We start from the raw sequence: 22,423 nt of genomic DNA, 5'->3' as shown, positions 1-22,423 counted from the left end.
GTTTGTTGAAAAGAATATTGAGCTTTATTCCAATGAGATAAGAGCTTGTACTTAAATGTAAGGAAAGGCTGCATCGAAATTATTGTTTAGGAAATATAGACTTTATTATAATACAAATAAGTTGATTTTTTATTGCTTTGAACAGTCATAATCTGTTGTGGTATACAAAAAATGTTTTTTTGTAATAGTTTTATTACCTTCGAACCGAGGTTATAAAATTGTTATTTATTTATTGCAAGCTATTAGGCAGAAAAATGTCAACTTACCACGAAGGGAAAAAGGATTTTTTGTTATTTTTTTCTTTTGCCTCATTTTAATAGTTTTACACTCATTTTAATAGTATTAAACTCAAATGAAGGGAAACATTAGAAATGTGTAAGAAAGTATTCAGTATTTAAAACCTGAACTTACCTATTTGTGAAGAAAAATTGATTGTAGGTCATTTATTCTTACCCTGCTCAATTTAAACGACATAGGTAGGTACCTATAGATACCATCTTTACCTTTTTAGGGTTCCGTAGCCAAAATGGCAAAAACGGAACCCTTATAGTTTCGTCATGTCCGTCTGTCCGTCTGTCCGTCTGTCCGTCTGTCACAGCCGATTTACTCGGAAACTATAAGTACTACAGTGATGAAATTTGATGGGAATATGTGTTGTATGAACCGCTACAAAAATATGACACTAAATAGTAAAAAAAAGAATTGGGGGTGGGGCCCCCCATACATGTAACTGAGGGATGAAATTTTTTTTTTCGATGTACATACCCGTGTGGGGTATCAATGGAAAGGTCTTTTAAAATGATATAAAGTTTTCTAAAAAACATTTTTCTTAAAGTGAACGGTTTTTGAGATATCAGCTCTCAAAGTCGTAAAAAGTATGTCCCCCCCCCTCTATTTTTATAACTACGGGGTATAAAATTCTAAAAAAAATAGAGGTGATGCATGCTAATTAACTCTTTCAACGATTTTTGGTTTGATCAAAGTATCTCTTATAGTTTTTGAGATAGGTTGATTTAACTGTAATTTATTATATTTGCTGCTACGGAACCCTTTGTGCGCGAGCCCGACTCGCACTTGGCCGGTTTTTAACTTATACCATCAATCTGTACTAGTAGGAAGCTGAGGAGTTTGTTTGTTTGAACGCGCTAATCTCAGGAACTGGTCCGATTTGAAAAATTATATCGGTGTTAGATAGCCCATTTATCGAGGAAGGCTATAGGCTATATATCATCACGCTAAGACCAATAGGAGCGGAGCAATGCGGGTAAAACCGCGGGAAACAGCTAGTCTATATATATAGCGATTTTAATTACCTAATAACTATTATTTTTTGTGTTATTTTTTTAATTTCTCACATTAATATGCGTTTAAACTTAAAAGTTACCTACTTTATTATTACTTAGGTACTAGTGGTCCGCCCCGGCTTCGCCCGTGGTACATATTTCGCAATAAAAGGTAGCCTATGTCCTTTCTCGGGTATCAAAATATCTCCATACCAAATTTCATGCAAATTGGTTTAGTAGTTCAGGCGTGATTGAGTAACAGACAGATAGACAGAGTTACTTTCGCATTTATAGGTAATATTAGTAGGTACCTATGGATTAAAAAAGGTTAAGGATAAACCAAAAAAATAATTAATTTACTATATTCTAGCGGCCGGCGCCGGCTTCGCCCGTGGTACATAATATTTACGTTTTCTCTACATAAGAACCATCCTCGTACTTAAAGGAATATAATAAAAAAAGAATTATCGAAATCGTTTCAGCCGTTCTCAAGTTATGCGCTTACCTTTTGCGATTCATTTCTTTATTAGGTATATTAGATAGTGAATAAATCGTTTTAAAAACTGTTAAAAAGACTTTTTATTTGAAGTTTGTTAATTTACAGACACGTTTTCTGTGGACTGTGACTCGGTCGGTATATTGACTAAAAATTATTATCGATTACTAGATAGGTAACCCGCAGCTTCGTCCGCGTTTTCAAAGAAAAACCCGAATAGTTCCCATTCCCGTGAGATTTCCGGGTTAAAAAGTAGCCTATGTGATATGTCTTATTCTGGGTCTTCAGCTACCTACACGCTAAATTTCATTGAAATTGGTTCTGTAGTATTTGCGTGAAAAAGTAACAAACATCCATCCATCCTCAATTTCGCATTTTTATTATTAGCAGGATAACCATAGTGATAATTATCACTATAGGTATTAATGTTTACATATTTATGTACCTACCTATTAAAAATTTCGAATATTCAAAAATTTCATATTAAAAATTCCATATAAAATGGACTGAAAAAACTAAAATTTGTTAAAAATTACAATTATAATCAACTTCCGATTCACTAACATTTGAATTGCAGTAATTAATCACGTGTTTTTTTAAATCTTCCACACAGCATACCTACCTACTGTTAATTTATTTTAGGATAGGTTAATTTGTTTTTTTTCTATGACGTAGTTAACTAAATTTTTGCCTAGCAACTTCAAAAACGGTTCCTTTCGATTCAGAAATATTCTTTTCTATATTTTGGATAATCTTTAAATTTTCTTTGAATGAAGTTGAAGAATTCTCGAGCACCATTATCTGCCAGAATTTTTAGAAAACTCATAGCGCTGATAAAAATATGGATACATTTATTCATATTTTGTGAAATATGGATTTACATTTAAAATATGGAAAATAAAACCTGAATTTTCACGATCTAAATAACATATTTACTGTGGACACCATGATTAATTACGAAAACAATGTCAAATAAATATACATTTAATATGTATAAATACATACCCATTAATCCGGGCCCTATAGTGATAATATTATTACTTCAACGGGAGCCGAATAAAAATCAGATCGATAGTCCAATTTGTATTGCGTATTAAAATGATGTTTCAAAATTTAAATAATTATAAGAATCCGTAAATTAAGTATTAACTCGCGTCTCGTCTACTATACTCACGCTAGAAATTAATATAATGGCCGAAATATTTAAGATGTTTTTTTATACAGAGCAAGCAAATACAAAGAAATAGGTATAATAACAAAATAATGAAGAGTGAAAATTATAACTGCTAGCTACTAGATATTATTCTGTGGTAACTGCATAATAATTAATTTATACTGTAATTAATTTTGGTATTTTAAGTTACGAAAATATACACCATTAGTGTCCTCTAGCGGTGAATAGCCATTTATTTATAAAAGCGCCATCTGTTGTGGAGTAGTATAAATCACGTTAACTGTCAAAAGTTTAATTTTATCTGTGACATAACTCGTTGTACAATGAATGCGCTAGATGGCGTGTTTATCATAAATTAATAAATTTTGCTTTGTTTCCTTTTTGAAGGGAAACTTCTTTATCGGGGTTGGAAAAAAATTTAGTGTAACATTTTTTCGTTACGCGTGACATTTCTCGTTACGTGCCATCTTTTTTTTATCCCTGCCACGCGTGTGATTCGACGTATTTCTGTAAAAATAAGATCATAAAGAAGTTTCACTTCTTACGTGTGTACAGTAGTTAGTACACGAACACATTTTTTCTTTTACAAGATTATTGAAATAAACAATTTTGAAGGTGGAATTCAATACAATAAATAGAAAGGAAGTCTGCAAAACAACTTTTGCCGAAATAGATCCTAGTTGGCATTTGAAACACACTTTCATTTCTACAGTGTTGAGATATTTTATTCTCGTATGTAACATTTTCCGAATTGAAAATTACAAAACGGATTTGTCGAATTTTATTAAAAAATAAACAGGTCCACCATGATTTATCAAAAGCAAGAAGGCAGTCATGCGATTTATAAAGTGTATTAAGGAAAAACTAAAAAACACACCAAGTAGGACTTATCAAAATTCAAATTCTTTATTTACTGCATTATAATAAATATAGGTAATGTAGGTAATAAAAAACAAAGTAGTACGATCGTATCGAAACATAGTATTTTACCAAAAGTAGGTACGACAACGGGGACCAAAAATCTTTATTTTTTGTCCCTGCTAACTTCGCAAAAAATATATCCTCATCAATCTATCTTACACTTACGTGTGTCGAATGTATAAAGCCTATTCGAGTAATTGTTTTAAGAACAGAATATGTAATTAGACTATTGTCTAAGTTAAGTAGATATATATATATAACAATATGTATGTAAATGTATGTATTTCCTTAATTGTTGAAAAACAATGAACCAATATGATTTATTTAATATCTGACTGCCACAAAAGGGCTACGAAGTTAAGTATTTAAATTTAAATCTTTCTTATTGGAAATACAAAAACAATGAATATTATTTCTGTAAGAAATATTTACCTAGGTAAGTATATACTGTTAAAATTAAATTTTTAAATCCATGTTACATGTAGGTACACGTACACTGTACACAAATATATAATCAGTACATAGGAAAGGAAAAGGGCAAACATTAATAGAAAGTAAAGAAAGAAACACATAAAAATGTATACCTAGGTACTCATTAAATCTTAATCTTAATCTTAATCTTAATATATAATATATAATACTATTATAAAGGCGAAAGTTTGTATAGATGTATGGATGTATGGATGACTGGATGTATGGATGTATGGATGTTTGTTACTCTTTCACGTAAAAACTACTGAACCGATTACAATGAAATTTAGCACACATATAGAGGGTAACTTGGATTAACACATAGGATAGGTTTTATCCCGGAAATCCCACGGGAACGGGAACTATGCGGGTTTTCCTTTGAAAATGCGGGCGAAGCCGCGGGCGGAAATCTAGTATCAAATAATGAAAAAAAGCGATCTTAGTGCTACTAGATAAATTAATTCATCCTTTTTTTCGAGTCTTTTGTCTTCACACAGTGGTCGTTGTCATTATGTAGTATTGGATAACCCGCTTCTTATGTGTCACCATCTTTCCCTGAAAATAAGATGAATTAATATTTTTGAATATAATCCAAATTAAATAACATCATTTGTCACCATTTTGTCACCCATTATTTGAAGGTAAATCGCCATTATCATTTCAATTTCGGAATAGTTAGTTTAATGCGGGCTTAAGGATGGCTTAAGGTTTTTTATTTTTAATTGTTTTTAAACAAATTTAAAATAGATTAAAATTTAAAGAATTTTTTAAAGAACTTGGTCGTGCTTAAACTTGTAAATAAATGGTTATTATTTTATCAAGCAAACTATAAAATAAATGTAAATCAGGGGATTTTAAGCAATTTTAGGGATCAGTAACTATAGCCTGTATAATTTAATCAAAGGAATAACTAATTAACTAGGTAGTTCACATCATTTTTCCTATCTTTTGAATATATAATCCTACTATTAATTTAAACGCGAGATTTTGTGACCACTTATGGATTTTTCTTACTCCTGCAAAAACTGGGATTCGATTTGAATGTAGTTTTAACACAGAGATAGATTAGTCAGAGCTGGCTGAATCTACTAAAAATATAACTCAAAATAAAATATGCTTTGAAATTTTATATAATCGCTATCGCTTACGCTACGCTATGCCTGTGTTTAAAGCCTTATGCTAATTTAGATTTAATACTATTAACTTCGGATGCGGTTTCATTTAAAATAAAGATTTCGCTCACAACGGACGTGAATAATAAAAAAATCAAATTTGCCAAAAAAATATATTTTATGAATTAAGTTTTTAAGTCCAGTGATTTTATCAATTTACAAATACAATTAAATATAAATTAAATATAATGTATAACAATTAATCATCATTTTATAAAACCTCTTTGAACGATAAAGTAAGCATGTCACGTCGATATTAAAAAAAATTGAACACAGAAAAAAAAACTTCAAAAATGGAGGGAAACTATACATTCGAGCCGCGGATTGGCTTACGGTCTCCTAACTTAACAAACACAACTGTTAATTTGCAAGAAAGCTTTGAAATAGATTTGGAAGATACAAATTGGATTTTGACATCATCATTCATCATATTTACTATGCAGACTGGTGAGTAAATACACGAAAAACATTTTTGAAGTGAAACTTCTTTATCGGGGTTGGACAAAAATTTAGTGTAACATTTTTGCGTTACGCCGTACGCGTGACATTTTTGCGTTACGCCGTACGCGTGACATTTTTGCGTTACGCCATACTCGTGACATTTTTAAGGTCATAAAGAAGTTTCACTTCTTACGTGTGTATTCTAGTACACGCATACATTTTTTATTAGATCCTCAATTTAAAGCAGGTTTTTTTGAAGTGAAACTTCTTTATCGGGGTTGGAAAAAATTTAGTGTAACGTTTTTTCGTTACGCGTGACCATAGAAATCTAAATAACAAGACACTAGAAGTCGTAAGCGTGCGTGACCTTGTCGCCACTCAGGTGATTTGCACATCACCAGTGCATTCGTCACTGTTCAGTTGCTCTGGAGACGTATGAGTGTATACATGGTGTGTTTCAGCAATTCCCATTGCGGAAATTCTTCCACAAGTTGTAATTATACTTATAAAGGAATAATATTTCATCGGAAAATATATTTTTTTAGAAATAATGCCGTTTTTCTTTAAAATTATAGAATATTTACAAGTATTACGAGTGTCACCATAGTAATCGAAATAACAATGAATGACACGGTCGACCATTCTTATTATCACGTTTGTTCGTATTGGAGCAAAAAGTCTCATATACTTAGGGATGTTATTCTAAAATAAACCGTAAATTCGTGCGTTAGGATACATATTCAAAAGCTTAATTTAATAGATAAGTTAGTTTTCACTAAAATCAAGCTGTCCAATAAAAGGCATAGTTTACTTGTGTGTACTGTTTAGCTTTCGGTTTGAATGTGTTGATTTTGGCGACAGCGGTTTTCATACGAATTATGACATTAGAGCACTTCTATGTGTCTTGTTATTTAGATTTCTATGCGCGTGACATTTTTCCGTTACGCGCCATCTTTTTCTTATCCCTACCACGCGTGATCGAAGTATTTCTGTAAAGTTGCATATAGTAAATTATTTTTTGAAGTGAAACTTCTTTATCGGGGTTGGAAAAAATTTTGTGTTATATTTTTTCGTTACGCGTGACATTTTTCCGTTACGCGCCATCTTTTTCTTATCCCTACCACGCGTGATTCGACGTATTTCTGTAAAGTTGCATATAGTAAATTATTTTTTGAAAAATAAGGTCATAAAGAAGTTACTTCTTACGTGTGTATACTAGTACACGCTCACATTTTTTTTTACTAAATTATCTTTCGAATATTAATAATAATGTATTATGGAATGAGAAACATATTATTTAGTAGGTATTAGTAGAAGGTAAAGTATTTTTCTCGGTATGATTGCGCGGACGTTGAACGATTTGCGATGAAAAACACTTTTAGGACAAAAATTATACAAAACAAATATAGATTCAAACCACAGTTAAAAACGAAATGTTATAAAAAATCTTTTAAAGATAATTATTAGTAAATTGATGCCTGCAAATCTTCATTACATACTTAAAAATATTACATAATATTTGAATACTTAAAAACAACAATGCGGGCTCTTTACAGTAACTGAAATTACAAAACAATGTATCGTTAATGTGTTTCCTTTATTGTTCGATGTCACGTTTTAAATCACTAAATAGTATAATAACAACTATAAAACAAAGTCGCTTTCTCTGTCCCTATATCCCTATGTATGCTTAAATCATTAAAGCTCCGCAACGGATTTTGATGCGGTTTTTTTTAATTGATAGAGTGGTTCTCGAGGATGGATTTAGAATATAATTTATTAGGTTTTAGACTAAGCGGGCGAAACCGCGGGCAAACATCTAGTATTACGTAAATAAGAATTTTTTGATTTAACTTTATGTTTAGTATCGTGTGAGGAAGCTTTTTAATGATAAAATAATAATTTTTACTATCAGTTGATTAGGTTTTATTTATATCTTCTACGATTTAAATCAAAGAAATAAAAAAATTTGTATTATAAGGCCTATTTATTTAGGTCTCAAAATAATAAATGCATGCAAAATAATAAAGTAAGAATTATCTTTATGTTTGTACTGTATATGCTCAAAAACTAAGCCGATTTTGATAATACTTTCACCCCTAATTATCTACTAATTAAATTATGCTTTATATTTTATTTTTAGTTTCTATGCTAATTATCTGAGATTCAGGGTAATAGGTAAAATAATTGGCATACATTGTTATTTGTTTTTAATTGCCTTATAGATTTAACCGCTATTTTTATTAAAATATAGGTGAAGGTTTTTTGCTCTGCTAAAATATTGATTATTTAATGTGGAATTTATTATGTTTATTATTATTTCCTAATGAGACTACAAAAAGTACCTAATGTATTAAATAATTTAAGAGATGGTTATTAGAAACAAAATATTCTTAGCTAAACAGGGTGTCCCACCGACGGTATTCTAAGCTGAATGTAGGTTATAGTTTTGTATACGATGAGTACGTAAAACATACTTATAAAATTCCAGATACATTTTTTTTTCAAAATAGATGAATTCTTAAAACTCTTTGTGTACCCCCCTAACAAGCAACCCGCCCAACTTTGCCACCAGCACGTGAGCTTAGAGCTTTATGTTTTCATAGACAAAATGCTCACATTAACGAAGCGTTAAATGCCGGCTGCGCGAAGCTAGAGAAGAAAATATAAATTTTGAGGAAAAATTATTTAGCAAAAATTTTTGGCGTAATTTTGCTGTTTAAGTATTTTTACGTGATCAGTGTATACAAAACTACAAGTGTCTTCGCGCTTAGTATACCGATAGTGGGACACCCTGTATATAAAAAAAAATATAGGCAGGTAGATAAGTATATCGTGAAAAATTATCTGATTATTGACTGTATTAATATTTAATTCCAAAATGTATGTCATATTGTTCGTCTTTTACCTCGAAACAAATGATCCCACTTAAGAGAAGGCCACTATTTCTAAAGAACGCATTTGTTTCTGACCCAAAAATTTAATTTATTTTTTTTTCTGTTTTTATTTCTGCTTGTATAAAGGTAGTCACGAAAAAATATAACAAGTGCTATTTCATATCTATACTAATAGTATAAGGCTGGAGAGTTTGTTTGTTTGTTTGAACGCGCTTATCTCAGGAACTACTGGTCCGAATTGAAAAACTCTTTCGGCGTTAGATAGCCCATTTATCGAGGAAGGCTATAGGCTATAATATATTATCATCACGCTAAGACCAACAGGAGCGGAGGAATGCGGGTGAAACCGCGGAGCACAGCTAGTATTCTATAAAACGCCAGGGTTTGAGAAGGGGTGGATGAAAAAAAATATTAATTCAAACACGACTAGTTTACAAATATGTACAAACATTTAAAATCATGTTTATTTCATAACTTACTACATATAAAATTCAGTACAAAATAATTTGTATCTTGCAAGTTGCAACAATAAAAGTAATAAAGATGAGGTAATTTTGCAAGGACTTTCCTTAAGTAAATTTTAAATCCTGTCACTTCAAGGCAAGCTATAACTTCATCCTACAAGAAGCATTTTAAATAAAATTACCAATTTATCCTGTATACAACGTAGGCTTATTATCATTTTAACAAAAAAGGATAGGTACTGAAGGTTTCAGTAAAGACTAGCTAGAGATCGCGGCTTCACTCTCGTGGTATTGGAGTAAAAAATTGCCTATGTCTTAACTCCACTTAAATATGCCATAATTACTATACTGCAACTTATGTGGTGCTATGTGACAATAAATAATATGTAATCCTTCTCATCTTTTTTATTTATTTTTTTTACATTTTACTCCTTTTTTTACTCTACTGATTAGTAAAATTAACACTTTTATTGCTTTGGTGTTAGATACATTATTACTTATTATTTGGAATAAGCAAAATCAAGTATTAAAATAAACAAATCCTTTATCCTACTAATATTATAAATGCGAAAGTTTATATGAATATGTATGTATGGATGTTTGTTACTCTTTCTCATAAAAACTGCCAAACTGATTTTCATGAAATTTGGCACACACGTAGAGGGTAACTTAGATTCACACAAGGGATAGTTTGTGTCCCGAAAATACCAGGGGCACGGAAATTATGCGGATTTATCTTTGAAAACGCAGGCGAAGACGCGCGCGTGTGCTAGTAGTATTATAAAAACAAAATGTAATAAAATTCTTATAGGTTTTGGCATGCTGGAGTCAGGATGTGTATCAATTAAAAATGAAGCAAACATTATGATGAAGAATCTTGCTGATATTTCTCTTGGCGGTAAGTTAATAGTGAACAACACTACTAGTATTATTCATGTTAGTTTTTGTAGGAATAATGTACTTTACTTTGTAAACTATTGTAAGTGTAACAATGTACCTAAAGTTTTACTTTTGCAAATAAAGATGATATTATTATAATAGTAATAGATGAAGGAGTAATAATAATTACTCCTTGATTATTTAAACAACTAGACTCACAATCACGCTCAAAAATTATCCGAAACAAAAGTCTGCCTAGTGAGTGCCCTAGTCTCGCCCTAGGCAGAGTTTAATTCAAGTCATTTATACGTAGTAGGCAACTAAATATTTAGTCAACAGCTAAGGCAGTTGAGCGATACAACTTTAAATATTACTCCCACGAAATAAGGTATTAATTTAAATGAATAATTATAAATCGACTTTTTTACGATTGTAAGTCTAGATGTTTATAGAATGTTATTAGTTCGTATAAAATCAATATGGCGTTAAAATTGTATTTTATTTTTTACTTGCTAGTATATCCATGGACCGCCTCCTTGGTACAGTGGTTGACGCGTGAGCGTAGCACCGAGGGGTCCTGGGTTCGATTCCCGGTGGTGACAAAGAAAAAAAAATGTCTCGGTCTGGCAGGACACAGAAGGCTGATCACCTACTTGTCCCTAAAGAAAATCGATCAGTGAAACAGATGTAATGCATCTGCCCCTTACCCCACTAGGGGATATGGGACTTCACTAAGGCAGTTGAGCGATACAACTTTAAATATTACTCCCACGAAATAAGATGTTAATTTGAATGAATAATTATAAATCGACTTTTTTACGATTGAAAAACTAGTCGTTTATAGAATATTATTAGGTTATAAATCAATATGTTTAAATTTTATTTTATTTTTTACTAACTAGTAACTTATATCCATGTAATTCCTAGGTCTGACCTACTGGATCTTCGGTTACGGCATGTCTTTCGGACAAGGGCCATTATCAAATCCCTTTATCGGGGTGGGGGACTTTTTAGTCGACCCTCCGGTTGGTGACGCTCTTATGGGACCAGTGTTTGCATCTTTTCTGTTCCAACTATCATTTGCTACTACAGCCACTACTATTGTAAGTGGGGCTATGGCTGAAAGGTGGGTAATCGATAAAAATATCGATAAAATATTTGTTATCTATACTAATATTATAAAGCTGAAGAGTTTGTTTGTTTGTTTGAACGCGCTAATCTCAACTACTGGTCCGATTTGAAAAATTATTTCAGTGTTAGATAGCCCATTTATCGAGGAAGGCTATGTTATATCATCACGCTAAGACCAACAGGAGCTGAGCTACGCGGGTGAAACCGCGGAGCGCAGCTAGTATTAGATAAATGCCTTAAAATAGATGCTTCGTGACACTTTCATTGAACATAATATTACAATCTATAATATTTTCCTAGTTATATTCAATAGCGAAATAAAATAAATCATAGTCATATAGACGATATTATAATATAGAGCACAATATCGTCTATAGACTTATAGAGTCGTAACTCATAATAATTTATACTTTTGAAAGCAATAATTTATTTATTTAACGCTGCAATACACTTACAAATTAATTGTTAGCGTCACATAAATTGATTTAAATTATTAAGTGTGAAGACAGGTTCTTTACCTTATACTAAGACCTTATAGGACATTGGATAATTAATAATAGTGAAATTTTATTATCATTTGCTATGACGTATTTACTAAGCGTATTTACGACAAAAACGATGATTCGATTTTAATCAAATTTAGCTTGCTCAGGTAGTTAAAATTGGTGGAGGTCAAATCAGCGACTTTCGAAGAAATCGTGGTGATGATTCTTATGTTGTTGATAATAATCGCGATCATTATGATGATGTTGGTTATGCTAATGATGGTTATGGTGATGAGGATGGTTCTGGTGGTGGTGGTGGTGATGATGATCTATACTTATAAAGCTGAAGAGATTGTTTGTTTGAAGTTTTGAACGCGCTAATCTCAGGAACTGGTGGTCCGATTTGAAAAATTCTTTCGGTATTAGATAGCCCATTTATCGAGGAAGGCTATAGGCTCTATCATCTCGCTAAGACCAACAGGAGCGGAGCCACGCGGGTGAAACCGTGGGGCACAGCTAGTAATAAATAATGATGAAGATAATGGACTTTTATATTTTTTTTCAACTAGATGTAACTTCAAAGCGTACTGCCTGTTTTCGTTCTTAAACACGATAGTGTATTGTGTCCCCGCGGGCTGGGTGTGGGGGGAGCATGGGTTTCTGAACCGAATGGGCGCTGTGGATATAGCTGGCTCGGGGCCTGTGCATTTGATTGGTAAGTTTTTGTTTGAAAAGAAACATTGACTCGTAACGAACAAACACACAGACATACACTAAAGTGAAGAGGCTCTTTTGATTTGTTTTGTTATAATAAACGTTTCATTAGTTGTGTTTATTATTTTTTTCTTTGTAACTACGTAGTTTTTGATTCTGTGTTTATATATATTTTTTATTTATCTGTCTTTTATTTGTGTAATCAAAACAATCATGTTTAGATTTTCTAAATTGAGATGCTCAAAATAATTAAGAAAGTATTTTCTTTGTTTTAATGCAAAATAAGTCAATTATATTTCGTTATTATTTATGGGTATTTTTTTTTATTTTCAAATAGTAGAGTATGCTTTATTTATTACATGTAATATATGTTGGTCTTTTTGGTTGGTAATTTATTCATTTTTTATTCAATGTGTACACAATTCGATCCCCAGGTGGGTCATCAGCCTTCGCCTCTGCCCTAATGCTCGGTCCCCGTTTGGGGCGTTACGCAAAAGGCTATGCCCCTTTGCCCCTGGGAAACCCGGTTAATGCAGTTATGGGGACCTTTGTTCTATGGTGGGGCTGGTTAGCGTTCAACAGTGGTAGCACTTATGGGGTAAGTATTGTGTCCCGTGTGGGGCTTAGGGCAGATTCGTTAAAAAATTGTTTTGAAAATGCTAAATTTTCATGAACATAATCTTAATCTTAATATCTTAATACTATTATAAAGGCGAAAGTTTGTATGGATGTATGGATGTATGGATGTATGGATGTTTGTTACTCTTTCACGTAAAAACTACTGAACCGATTGCAATGAAATTTGGCACACATATAGAGGGTAACTTGGATTAACACATAGGATAGGTTTTATCCCGGAAATCCCACGGGAACGGGAACTATGCGGGTTTTCCTTTGAAAACGCGGGCGAAGCCGCGGGCGGAAATCTAGTATAAAATATATTCCAGTATGGGGCAGATTAAATTTGTTTCGTAAAAGCTCTTTTGACGAGGTTAATAATAGTTTTTCGTTTTTGTTTTCATACGGGACAGCCAATTTCATTAAAAAATTGTTTCGTAAACAGTATTTTCATGGTTGTAAATGCAATACAATTTTAAAAGACGTTAACAAAAAGGTCATCAGGCTATGTTGATTTTTTTATTAAAATTTTAACACGTGTAGGTATTAAAAAAATATGCTAACTAAATAAATTATATTTTTCTCACGTTCCCTGATTTATTGCAATTTAATTTAATTCGTGTCATCAGAGTAATCACACAGAATTTTAACAAAGTAATTGTTACCATACACAAAATATTCAGCACGTGACGTTTAAAATTAGAGTATAAAACTGTGATAAAAAAATGTACATAACTAAACGAGTATTGAATTTTAAATTTCAAACACGTTTATTTAAATTTGACAACTGGCAACAAAATAAACGTCCATCCAAGCGTCCATCAAATGTTAAAATTTACGCCAATTTGAATTTGTTGCATGCGTTTGTATTCTGTGATAAATTACATTTTTCGAAACTTAAAAATATGTAATGTAGATTCAAGTTTGTTTTTTATGATTTTTATTAATAGGTATATCATATTATCTCACCTCATGTAAAATACTTAGTTGTAACTTGTACGTAACTGTATTCACAAAAGAACGTACACAATTATTATGTAGGAACAATGTTAATACATAAACTCAAGTAATAAATTATAATTATGAATAGCCATAGTTAATATTCCTTTCCATATAAGTACAAGAATGGATTATAATATTATGGCAAGTCTCATTCTTTTTTGCTGCCAAGCCTTTCCTGCCTTCCAAGCCAGAGGTAGTGGGTTCGATTCCCAACCGGGGAAAATATTTGTGTGATGAACATAGATGTTTGCTCTGTGTCTGGGTGTTGATTATCTATATAAGTATTTATTTAAAATTATATAATAATGTATGTTTATCAGCCATCTGGTTTCCATAACACAAGCGAAAGCTTAGTATGGGATCAGATCGTGCCGTGTGTGAAAATTGTCCTGAAATATGTTTTTTGTATTGCCAATAACTAGATTTTTGCCTGAAATAAAGAAATACATAAAATAAAACCGCTTCAAAAGACCACAGATTATGTTAGCGTGTGACAAATCACCGTACCATTGGAGTCATTCAATTTTAAAATGGACGCATTTACGTGAACGCAGAAATGGTCCTCATTGTTTCTAATTGGTGAACAAATTACACATTTAAATGGTTGGCCTTCGGTTTAACGTTAGTTCCTTGGATGATAAATAATGCAGTGATTTTTTTTACTGGTAATACTAGAACTTAGGGTTGCCAGAGCCATTAAATATTAATTATGGTTTAAAAATTCTATCGATTTGGACGCAAATCGATGATAGAAACTAATTCTACATTATTATACTTAGTTAATACCATATTTCGTTATTTAGGTACTGACTTCGTAGAAATAAACGCCTATAAAGTGAATTAATAGAAAATCTCTAAAAATATACATAAACATCAACATATGTATTTGTTACTTGTTACCCAAAAACTGAGGTGTTTGGGCCAAACACCTCAGTTAAAAATAATAAATATCTCAAAAAAATGTACAATCCTAATTATTTTATCCTTCGATATTCACTGCTAGGAAATATGCAGAGATTCGTCAATAATTATATATTTTCACCCAACTTATAACACATCTCCCAAAAAATATCATTACTTTATTGGAATTCGTGTTTGTTTATAAATTAGGACTATGGACTTAGGATTATTATGATTTTAACCGTATGATCAATAGATATACATGATGGGAGCCACAGCTTATAAATTTTCGTTTTACAAAACTGATCAATTATTATTATAATGCAATAATATTTAAAAATAAAAGTAGGTACACTTCATTTCTAACTAGGACACAAGGAAAATGTATTTAATTTTACAAAATTAATAGTTTATTAGCAAAAAATCTATAGGTACATATAATAAATCTGTAGAAGGGTCAATTCTGTACATTGAAAATATTGAAAAAATAAATAGCAGGGGGTGTTACTGGATCGATACCAAACCCAAATATGTGATTAAAAAAATTTTTGTCTGTCTGTCTGTCTGTCTGTCTGTCTGTCTGTCTGTCTGTATGTTCAGGCATCACGTAAAAACTAACGGTTCGATTTCGATGAAACTTGGTATAATTATACCTTATTATCCTGGGCGTAAAATAGGATACTTTTCATCCTGGAAAAATACGTAAAAAAAAATTAATCTTAATTTTTCAGTTTTATCCATAGACGTTGTTCTGTAGAACCGCGAACACACGTTGCGTATTATTATAGGCCTAGCCGTATTTGGGTCCAATAGATATTTATAAGATGTCATTGTCAGAGTTACTCAAAATGGAGAAATAAACCATCCACGCGAAGACCGACATCCGCGCGGACGGAGTCGCGGGCGGAAGCTAGTATCTAATAATAACAAAGGATCCTTGTATAATTAAATACATACAATTTCCTTGTTTTACAATTAAAAAGGAATGACTTTATTACAAAAAATCATTCATTTTCATACATTTTTTTCCATAGAAAATTTGTAGTAATTAAAATAATTATTCGTATACACATACGTTTCTATTTTACACTTAGATCATTAAGTAATGATCTAAGATTTTACACATACCTACGTTTCTATTTTATGTTAGTATATATTCATTTAAGATATTTTATTAATCGTTATTACAGATTTATTATATGTAATATTACTTAATAATATTGGTAGCCTACTTACTCAAACTCAAACTCAAATTCAAGGTAAGTGGTGCGAAATGGCAGTACGCCGCACGCGCAGCTGTCATGACGATGATGGGTTCTTTCGGCGGCGGAGCTTTTGGACTAATGTAAGTAAATAGAATCGTAGAAAGAATTAATATATATAGTGATAATTCACAATTCCAGTAGAATGAACTTTAAAAAGTAAAAGCTGCAATGTTTCTTATTTCTTACATTACTTAAACAAAAAATGTTGTATGTAAGATACTATGTGACAACTTAGTAATGTTATTTCATGGATTTCTCTCAAAATAATTGTAAAATAAAAAAAAATACTAAGCTATGATTGGAATATATGAGACTAAACTAAGCTATGATAATATGCCCATGATGAAACACAATAAGATGCCCTCTATGAAGCTAAAGTTTAACTACGTACCTATGTAATTTATCAAAGTAATTCAAATACAAGTCCGTGCATTATCAATCATTAACTCTTTTCAGATTTACTCTCGTGAAGAATAAAGGTCGAGCTGATGTCCTCGATCTAATAAATAGTGTTCTAGGATCCCTCGTGTCTATTACAGGTAAAACACATACATATCAAATATTTCTAGAATATCATAGTAAATAGATACTGTTATTATTATTACCATTGCTACAACTATTACCAATAAATACAATTACTATTACCACTATATTGCTATTACCGTCACACAGCGGATTGTTTCTTATACCGCGCGTGGGAGGCGCTATTGGGGCACTCATAGCGTCGTTGTTCGATGCCACTATCTCTATGACTATTACCACAGACTAATAATAATATACTGCTATTACTATTACCACTATATTACGGACTGACCGGTTGGCTTGGTTGGTAGTGGCCCTGCCTTCCAAGCCAGAGGTCGTGGGTTCGATTCCACCCGGGGCAAATACTTGTGTGATGAACATGTTTGCTCTGTATCTGGGTGTTAATTATCTATATAAGTATTTATTTAAAATTATATACCTATATGTTTATCAGCCAGGGTTCTATAACACAAGCGAAAGCTTAGTATGGTATCAGATCGTGCCATGTGTGAAAATTGTTCTGAAATATTTATTTATTTATTACCGTCCCACAGCGGGTTGTTTCCTCTACCGCGCGTGGGAGTCGTTGCTTATAGGCGCTATTGGGGCACTCATAGCGTCGCTAAGTGCGGCCTTGTTCGATAGACTACATGTTGATGACCCTGTTGGGGCTTCCGCGGTTCATGGGGCTTGTGGGTTTTGGGGTGAGTTCTTTAATGTCTTTTTTTGGTGTTTGAAGTTATATCGAGAAATTGTTTGTAAAACTAATGAAAGAAATCTCTGATTAAATGTTATTTATGTTGTGCTCATTACATATTGCAATTTACTAAAGTATGAGCTCCGCAATTTAAAAAGTAAATATGTATTTATTTGTCCTTTTTAATATTACAGGAGTAGTAGCAGTTGGCTTGTTTGCTGATAATCCGATACCTATGGAAACAACGAATGGTAGATCGGGATTATTTAAAGGTAAATAGTTAGATTAAAGTTTATTATTTGACAAAATAACTAGTATTTCAGTGTCATAGTATTCATTAATATAATGAGAATTTTACATTCACATATCTATACATCTATACAAATATTATAAAGAGGAAAGGTTTGATTTTTTGTTTGTTTGTTTGTATGAATTGAATAGGCTCCGAAACTACTTGGCAGATTTGATTGAATTCTTTCACTGTTGGAAAGCTACATCATTTCTGAGTGACATAGGCTAGGTTTTATCCCGGAAATCCCACGGGAACGGGAACTATGCGGGTTTTTTTTGAAAACGCGGGCGAAGCCGCAGGCAGAAAGCTAGTTTTATATAATTTTCTAAAATCGTGAACATGTGCCTTACCAGCATAAAATCGCTTCCAACAAAAGAATAAAATTATTTTGCGTTAACTAATAACTCTTACTATTTTCTACATATCTGGTTGTCAGCAAGAAATCGTAATATAGCGATACAACCGCTATTTGATTTAATTTATAATTAGATTAAGTTTCATAATTAATTTATATAGTAATTATGTATATATAAACACCTTACCAGGGGGTGGCTGGTACCTCCTCGGAGTACAGACTCTCACAGCACTATGCCTCATGCTATGGGGAGCTCTAGTCACTATGGCACTACTGTGGCTTATCGACCGTGTTCTGCCAATCCGTATGGACCCCTACGATGAATTACTGGGCGCTGATCTTACGGAGCACAGGGTGCGACATGGCCAGGTGGGATAGCATACACCCCATATATTCCATGCATCCCATACATCCCACGTATCCCATATATTCTGTAGTGTATGTCCTTCCCTATTATCGGCTCTTAGACGCACACGTCCTCTCACTCCGACCGCCTGCAGTCAACTGAGCTGTGTAGTGTAGTGTGTGAGCGGTGTCACCGTTGCACGTGCGCAAGAGATGACATAATACTTCCCTCTCTTTCACTCACATACACTACATATTCCATGCATCCCATACATCCCACGTATCCCACTATTGAATAGGACTGTCTCATAATAGTGACCATAGTGACTAGATAGGGATATCTAGTCACTATGGCAATACTGTGGCTCATCGACCGTGTTCTGACAATCCGCATGTGTGCAGATAGCAAATCCCATTCATCCCATATTCCACACATATTACACATCCTACGGCTACCATACATCTCAGATATCCTATACATTCCATACATTCTAGATATTTTTTTTTTATCTATTCATCTTCATCTTCATAGGTACTTAGACATACACTTGAAGCAAGTCAACATTAAACAAATTACAATCAAATCATAGATACATGAAAATTTAATTTTACATCATAGTAATTAGAGTTTTGTAAATCCTATTCTCATTATTTTAGTAGCATTGTATTCAAAAATTACATTTTAGACTTAACATTCCATACATCATTATCATTTAAATAATCACAAACTGAATAATAACATCTCACAATCTATACTAATATATAGCCTTCCTCGATAAATGAGCTATGTAACACCGAAATAATTTTTCAAGTCTGTTCATTAGTTCCCGAGATTAGCGCGTTCAAACAAATTAACTCTTCAGCTTTATAATATTACGTATAGATGACGTGCTTTTATCTTTTTTTATTTTTTTAGTAAATAATAACACTTTCTTTAATAAATACATAAAATGTTACAGGTCGGTGTATCTAGAGCAGTATCAGCACTACGTCCATTTCATCGCTCCAACAGTATTGAAGATGTTGGAAACATTGGAGTTAATACTGGTCATAATATGGTTATAGATAAACTGAGTGAGGTATGTTTTTAATGGCTTTTGGAAAAATTGTATTTTAGTAAGCTTTAAGTTTTTAAATAATTATACGGAAGACAGAAAAGGCGAAAAGTTGAATGTTTCTTTATCACAATAGGATAATAAATATAGTAGTTCATATAAATTCTATAAGCAATTTTTGATTAGCTGATAACTTACTAGTTTAAGATTTCTTCATATTTTACCAGGATCAAACTAACAATTTAAATTCTTATTTCTCCTAGTCCATCATATCCTAATATTAGCTACCCTTATGAGTGTATGATTTACAGTCAAAACTATAATAAAATTAATATATCTACTAATCCCACAGCTAAAGAAAAAGCGAAGCAAAAGCGGCAACCTAAAAATATTCACGAACCAAGCGTTCGTCGAGGAACCGACAAACGATCAATCGTTCAAAAACACGGGATTTCTGAACAAACGACCTGGCAACCCTGAGAACGATTTACACCGCGTTATTGACTCCATGGAAAACGAATTAAATGGCGCCTGTCACGATGACACTGTCAAAAATGGCGGGAAATCAACTGTCAAAAGTTTGGAACATTTCAAGGGAAAAAAGTTTAAAGAATTATCAGCCAGTGAATTGGAGGAATTGGGAGAAATTCAAGCGAATGAAGATAGATTTAGACATAAAATTGTGGAAGATGATTATAAGAATGATGTGGATAGGAGTGGTTTGACGACGCCGAGTTTTAGGTGGATTGAATGAATATTAAAATAGTGATAGGATAATGTTAGTAAAATTAAGTATGTGTTATATTTTATTTTAAATAAATTATATAATATGTAAAGACCTGTCGTTTTATTACTATACCTACCCAATTGATTCAGCATTTTACTTAGAGCGTGATTTAGGGCAACACATACCTACGACACATTTCTTTCAAATCTATCGTAGTGATTTACTTTTTAACATTAAATTCGGTCTTATTAATCTTATCCCACCTTACTCATTTTATAGTTAACAAGATAAAAAGTAAAACAACTAAAACCCAACTACGACAAAAAACGACGCTGAAAAAGTATAAAACAAAAGTTAAATTGATGAACTAATAAAGAAGCTATGAACGAAAAGATGTGAATTATATGCAATCAGCCCATGAATACAGGTAAAGTCACAAGCAAATGCTAGTAATATATATATATTCAAAATGTGCAAGTAAAAAGCTTTCAAATGATACCAAACACGGCATATTTATCTTAACTTTATTTTTTTACTCTGTATGTTTTGTCCGCTAGAGGGCGCCACATTAGATTTTGTGAAACCCCATATAGCCTATAACCAGCGGACAATTAAGACGCTTCTAATGATATGTCATTTGTCGAATTCTGATAAGTAGTTTAGAAGTTACGAGGGAACAGATGAACATACATACATACATACATACATACATATATATATACATACATACATACATACATACATACATACATACATACATACATACATAGCCTGTCAAAATCATAACCCTCCTTTTGCTTTGCCGTAGTCGGGTAAAAACAGATGTTTTGCGCGAAGTGACAGTAGTACCCACCTCAACGCTTCGCTTATGAGGCGTGCAAAACTGAATACCTATCATATTATAACTTAATTTCATGTTTGATACACAATTTAAAAAATATGATCTTGCAAGTATGCACTTAAATTTTACTAGAAATGGAATATTGTAGTACAAAATTATTGTCCATAGTATATAATATTATGTAATATTATTATATTACTATGGACAATATTTACTCTTACAAACACCAACGGCTACACGAATTGTTAATTTATTTCAGTCATTTAATCTATATAAACTTTTTAACGAACCCACACGAATTACACCTACTTCTGCAACCTGTATTGATAATATATACTGTGACTGCATCTGTTTAGAGAAAAATATTCTCAATACATTGACTTCGGATCACTGTGGCCAGAAAGTAGTTTTTGAATGGGATTGCATACCTACATTTAAAAGGATTAATGTTAGGCCTATAACTAAAAAAGGCATTAATAAATTTAGGAATAATATTAATAAAAACCTGCCCGTACTAAATGATCAATCCTTTCCTAATAGTCCTTGTGAAATGTTTAATAATCTTTTTAATTTAGTACATAATGAATTTGAAAAAATATTTAAAGTTAAATCTTTAAATATTACCAAGGATTTACCATTTAGTAAATGGGCGACAGCTAGTATACATAGGTGCAGGAACATTCTTTATGAATTATATGGTATGAAGCAATATAATAAAGACCCATCTTTTCTTAGTTATGTTAGAAATTACTCAAAAATTTTTAAAAAAGTTTGTTTTACTGCAAAGCGTTTATATATCAAAGAAAAAATACGCGACTCTGATAATAAAGTTAAAACAGTTTGGTCAATTATTAATGGTGAAATGGGTAAAAGCAAATCAAGTAATACCATAAAACTTGTAAATAATGACAGGGTTATTGACAAAAGTGCTGATGTTGCTCTTGCTTTTGAAGAATTCTTCAGTAGTGTCCCTGCTACTATTACTAATAGTTTAAATTCGTCTTCAGCACTTGCAGAAACCTTTTTGAGGGACCATGTTGCGGGGTGTAGTACATTATTTGAATTACGACACGTAACTGCTAGTGATATTGTTACTGCCTTTAAGACGCTTAATCTAAAAAATACTTGTGATCTTTGGGGAATGTCCGTAAATCTAGTTAATAATATAATAGAAAATATTGCGAAAAATTTAGCTTTCATATTTAATAAGTGTTGTGACTATGGTACATTTCCTAATTTACTAAAGCTTAGTAAAGTTGTACCTCTATTTAAGAAG

General features: G+C 32.1%; 1 protein-coding gene and 1 long non-coding RNA gene across 2 annotated transcripts in view; one reads left to right on the top strand and one right to left on the bottom strand.

The window, feature by feature from the left end:
- LOC149896654 (uncharacterized) overlaps window positions 1-1,095 on the bottom strand; it is a 209,249-nt gene extending 208,154 nt beyond the window's left edge. The window contains exon 1 of the long non-coding RNA XR_016458323.1: window positions 504-1,095. This is a non-coding gene — a long non-coding RNA (uncharacterized LOC149896654). The remainder of the gene's footprint in view (window positions 1-503) is intronic.
- A 4,625-nt stretch (window positions 1,096-5,720) lies between these two features.
- Amt (Ammonium transporter) lies at window positions 5,721-20,372 on the top strand. Its single transcript, XM_090117578.1, has 12 exons — window positions 5,721-5,964; window positions 10,131-10,217; window positions 11,126-11,324; window positions 12,384-12,529; window positions 12,963-13,126; window positions 16,308-16,393; window positions 16,770-16,852; window positions 17,390-17,539; window positions 17,727-17,804; window positions 18,370-18,548; window positions 19,484-19,603; window positions 19,932-20,372. Exons 1-12 carry the CDS (start codon window positions 5,811-5,813, stop codon window positions 20,331-20,333), a joined length of 1,848 nt encoding a protein of 615 aa, XP_089973704.1. The 5' UTR covers window positions 5,721-5,810; the 3' UTR covers window positions 20,334-20,372.
- The last annotated feature ends 2,051 nt before the right edge of the window (window positions 20,373-22,423 follow it).

This window comes from Colias eurytheme, chromosome 28 (assembly GCF_061535395.1).
Source record: "Colias eurytheme isolate Ceu_HAF_F1 chromosome 28, ilColEury1 Martin Lab GWU primary, whole genome shotgun sequence".
Lineage (NCBI taxonomy): Eukaryota > Metazoa > Arthropoda > Insecta > Lepidoptera > Pieridae > Colias > Colias eurytheme.
The sequence above is the reverse complement of the archived record's forward strand: the minus strand, read 5'-3'. Positions and strand labels throughout refer to the sequence as shown.

What these genes read in the sequence shown, in the direction of transcription:
- Amt (XM_090117578.1), top strand. Translation starts at nt 5,811, where the DNA reads ATGGAGGGAAACTATACATTCGAGCCGCGGATTGGCTTACGGTCTCCT. An exon ending in CATATTTACTATGCAGACTG is followed by an intron (nt 5,965 to 10,130) that starts GTGAGTAAATAC and finishes AAATTCTTATAG; the next exon opens with GTTTTGGCATGCTGGAGTCA. An exon ending in GGGGCCTGTGCATTTGATTG is followed by an intron (nt 12,530 to 12,962) that starts GTAAGTTTTTGT and finishes TTCGATCCCCAG; the next exon opens with GTGGGTCATCAGCCTTCGCC.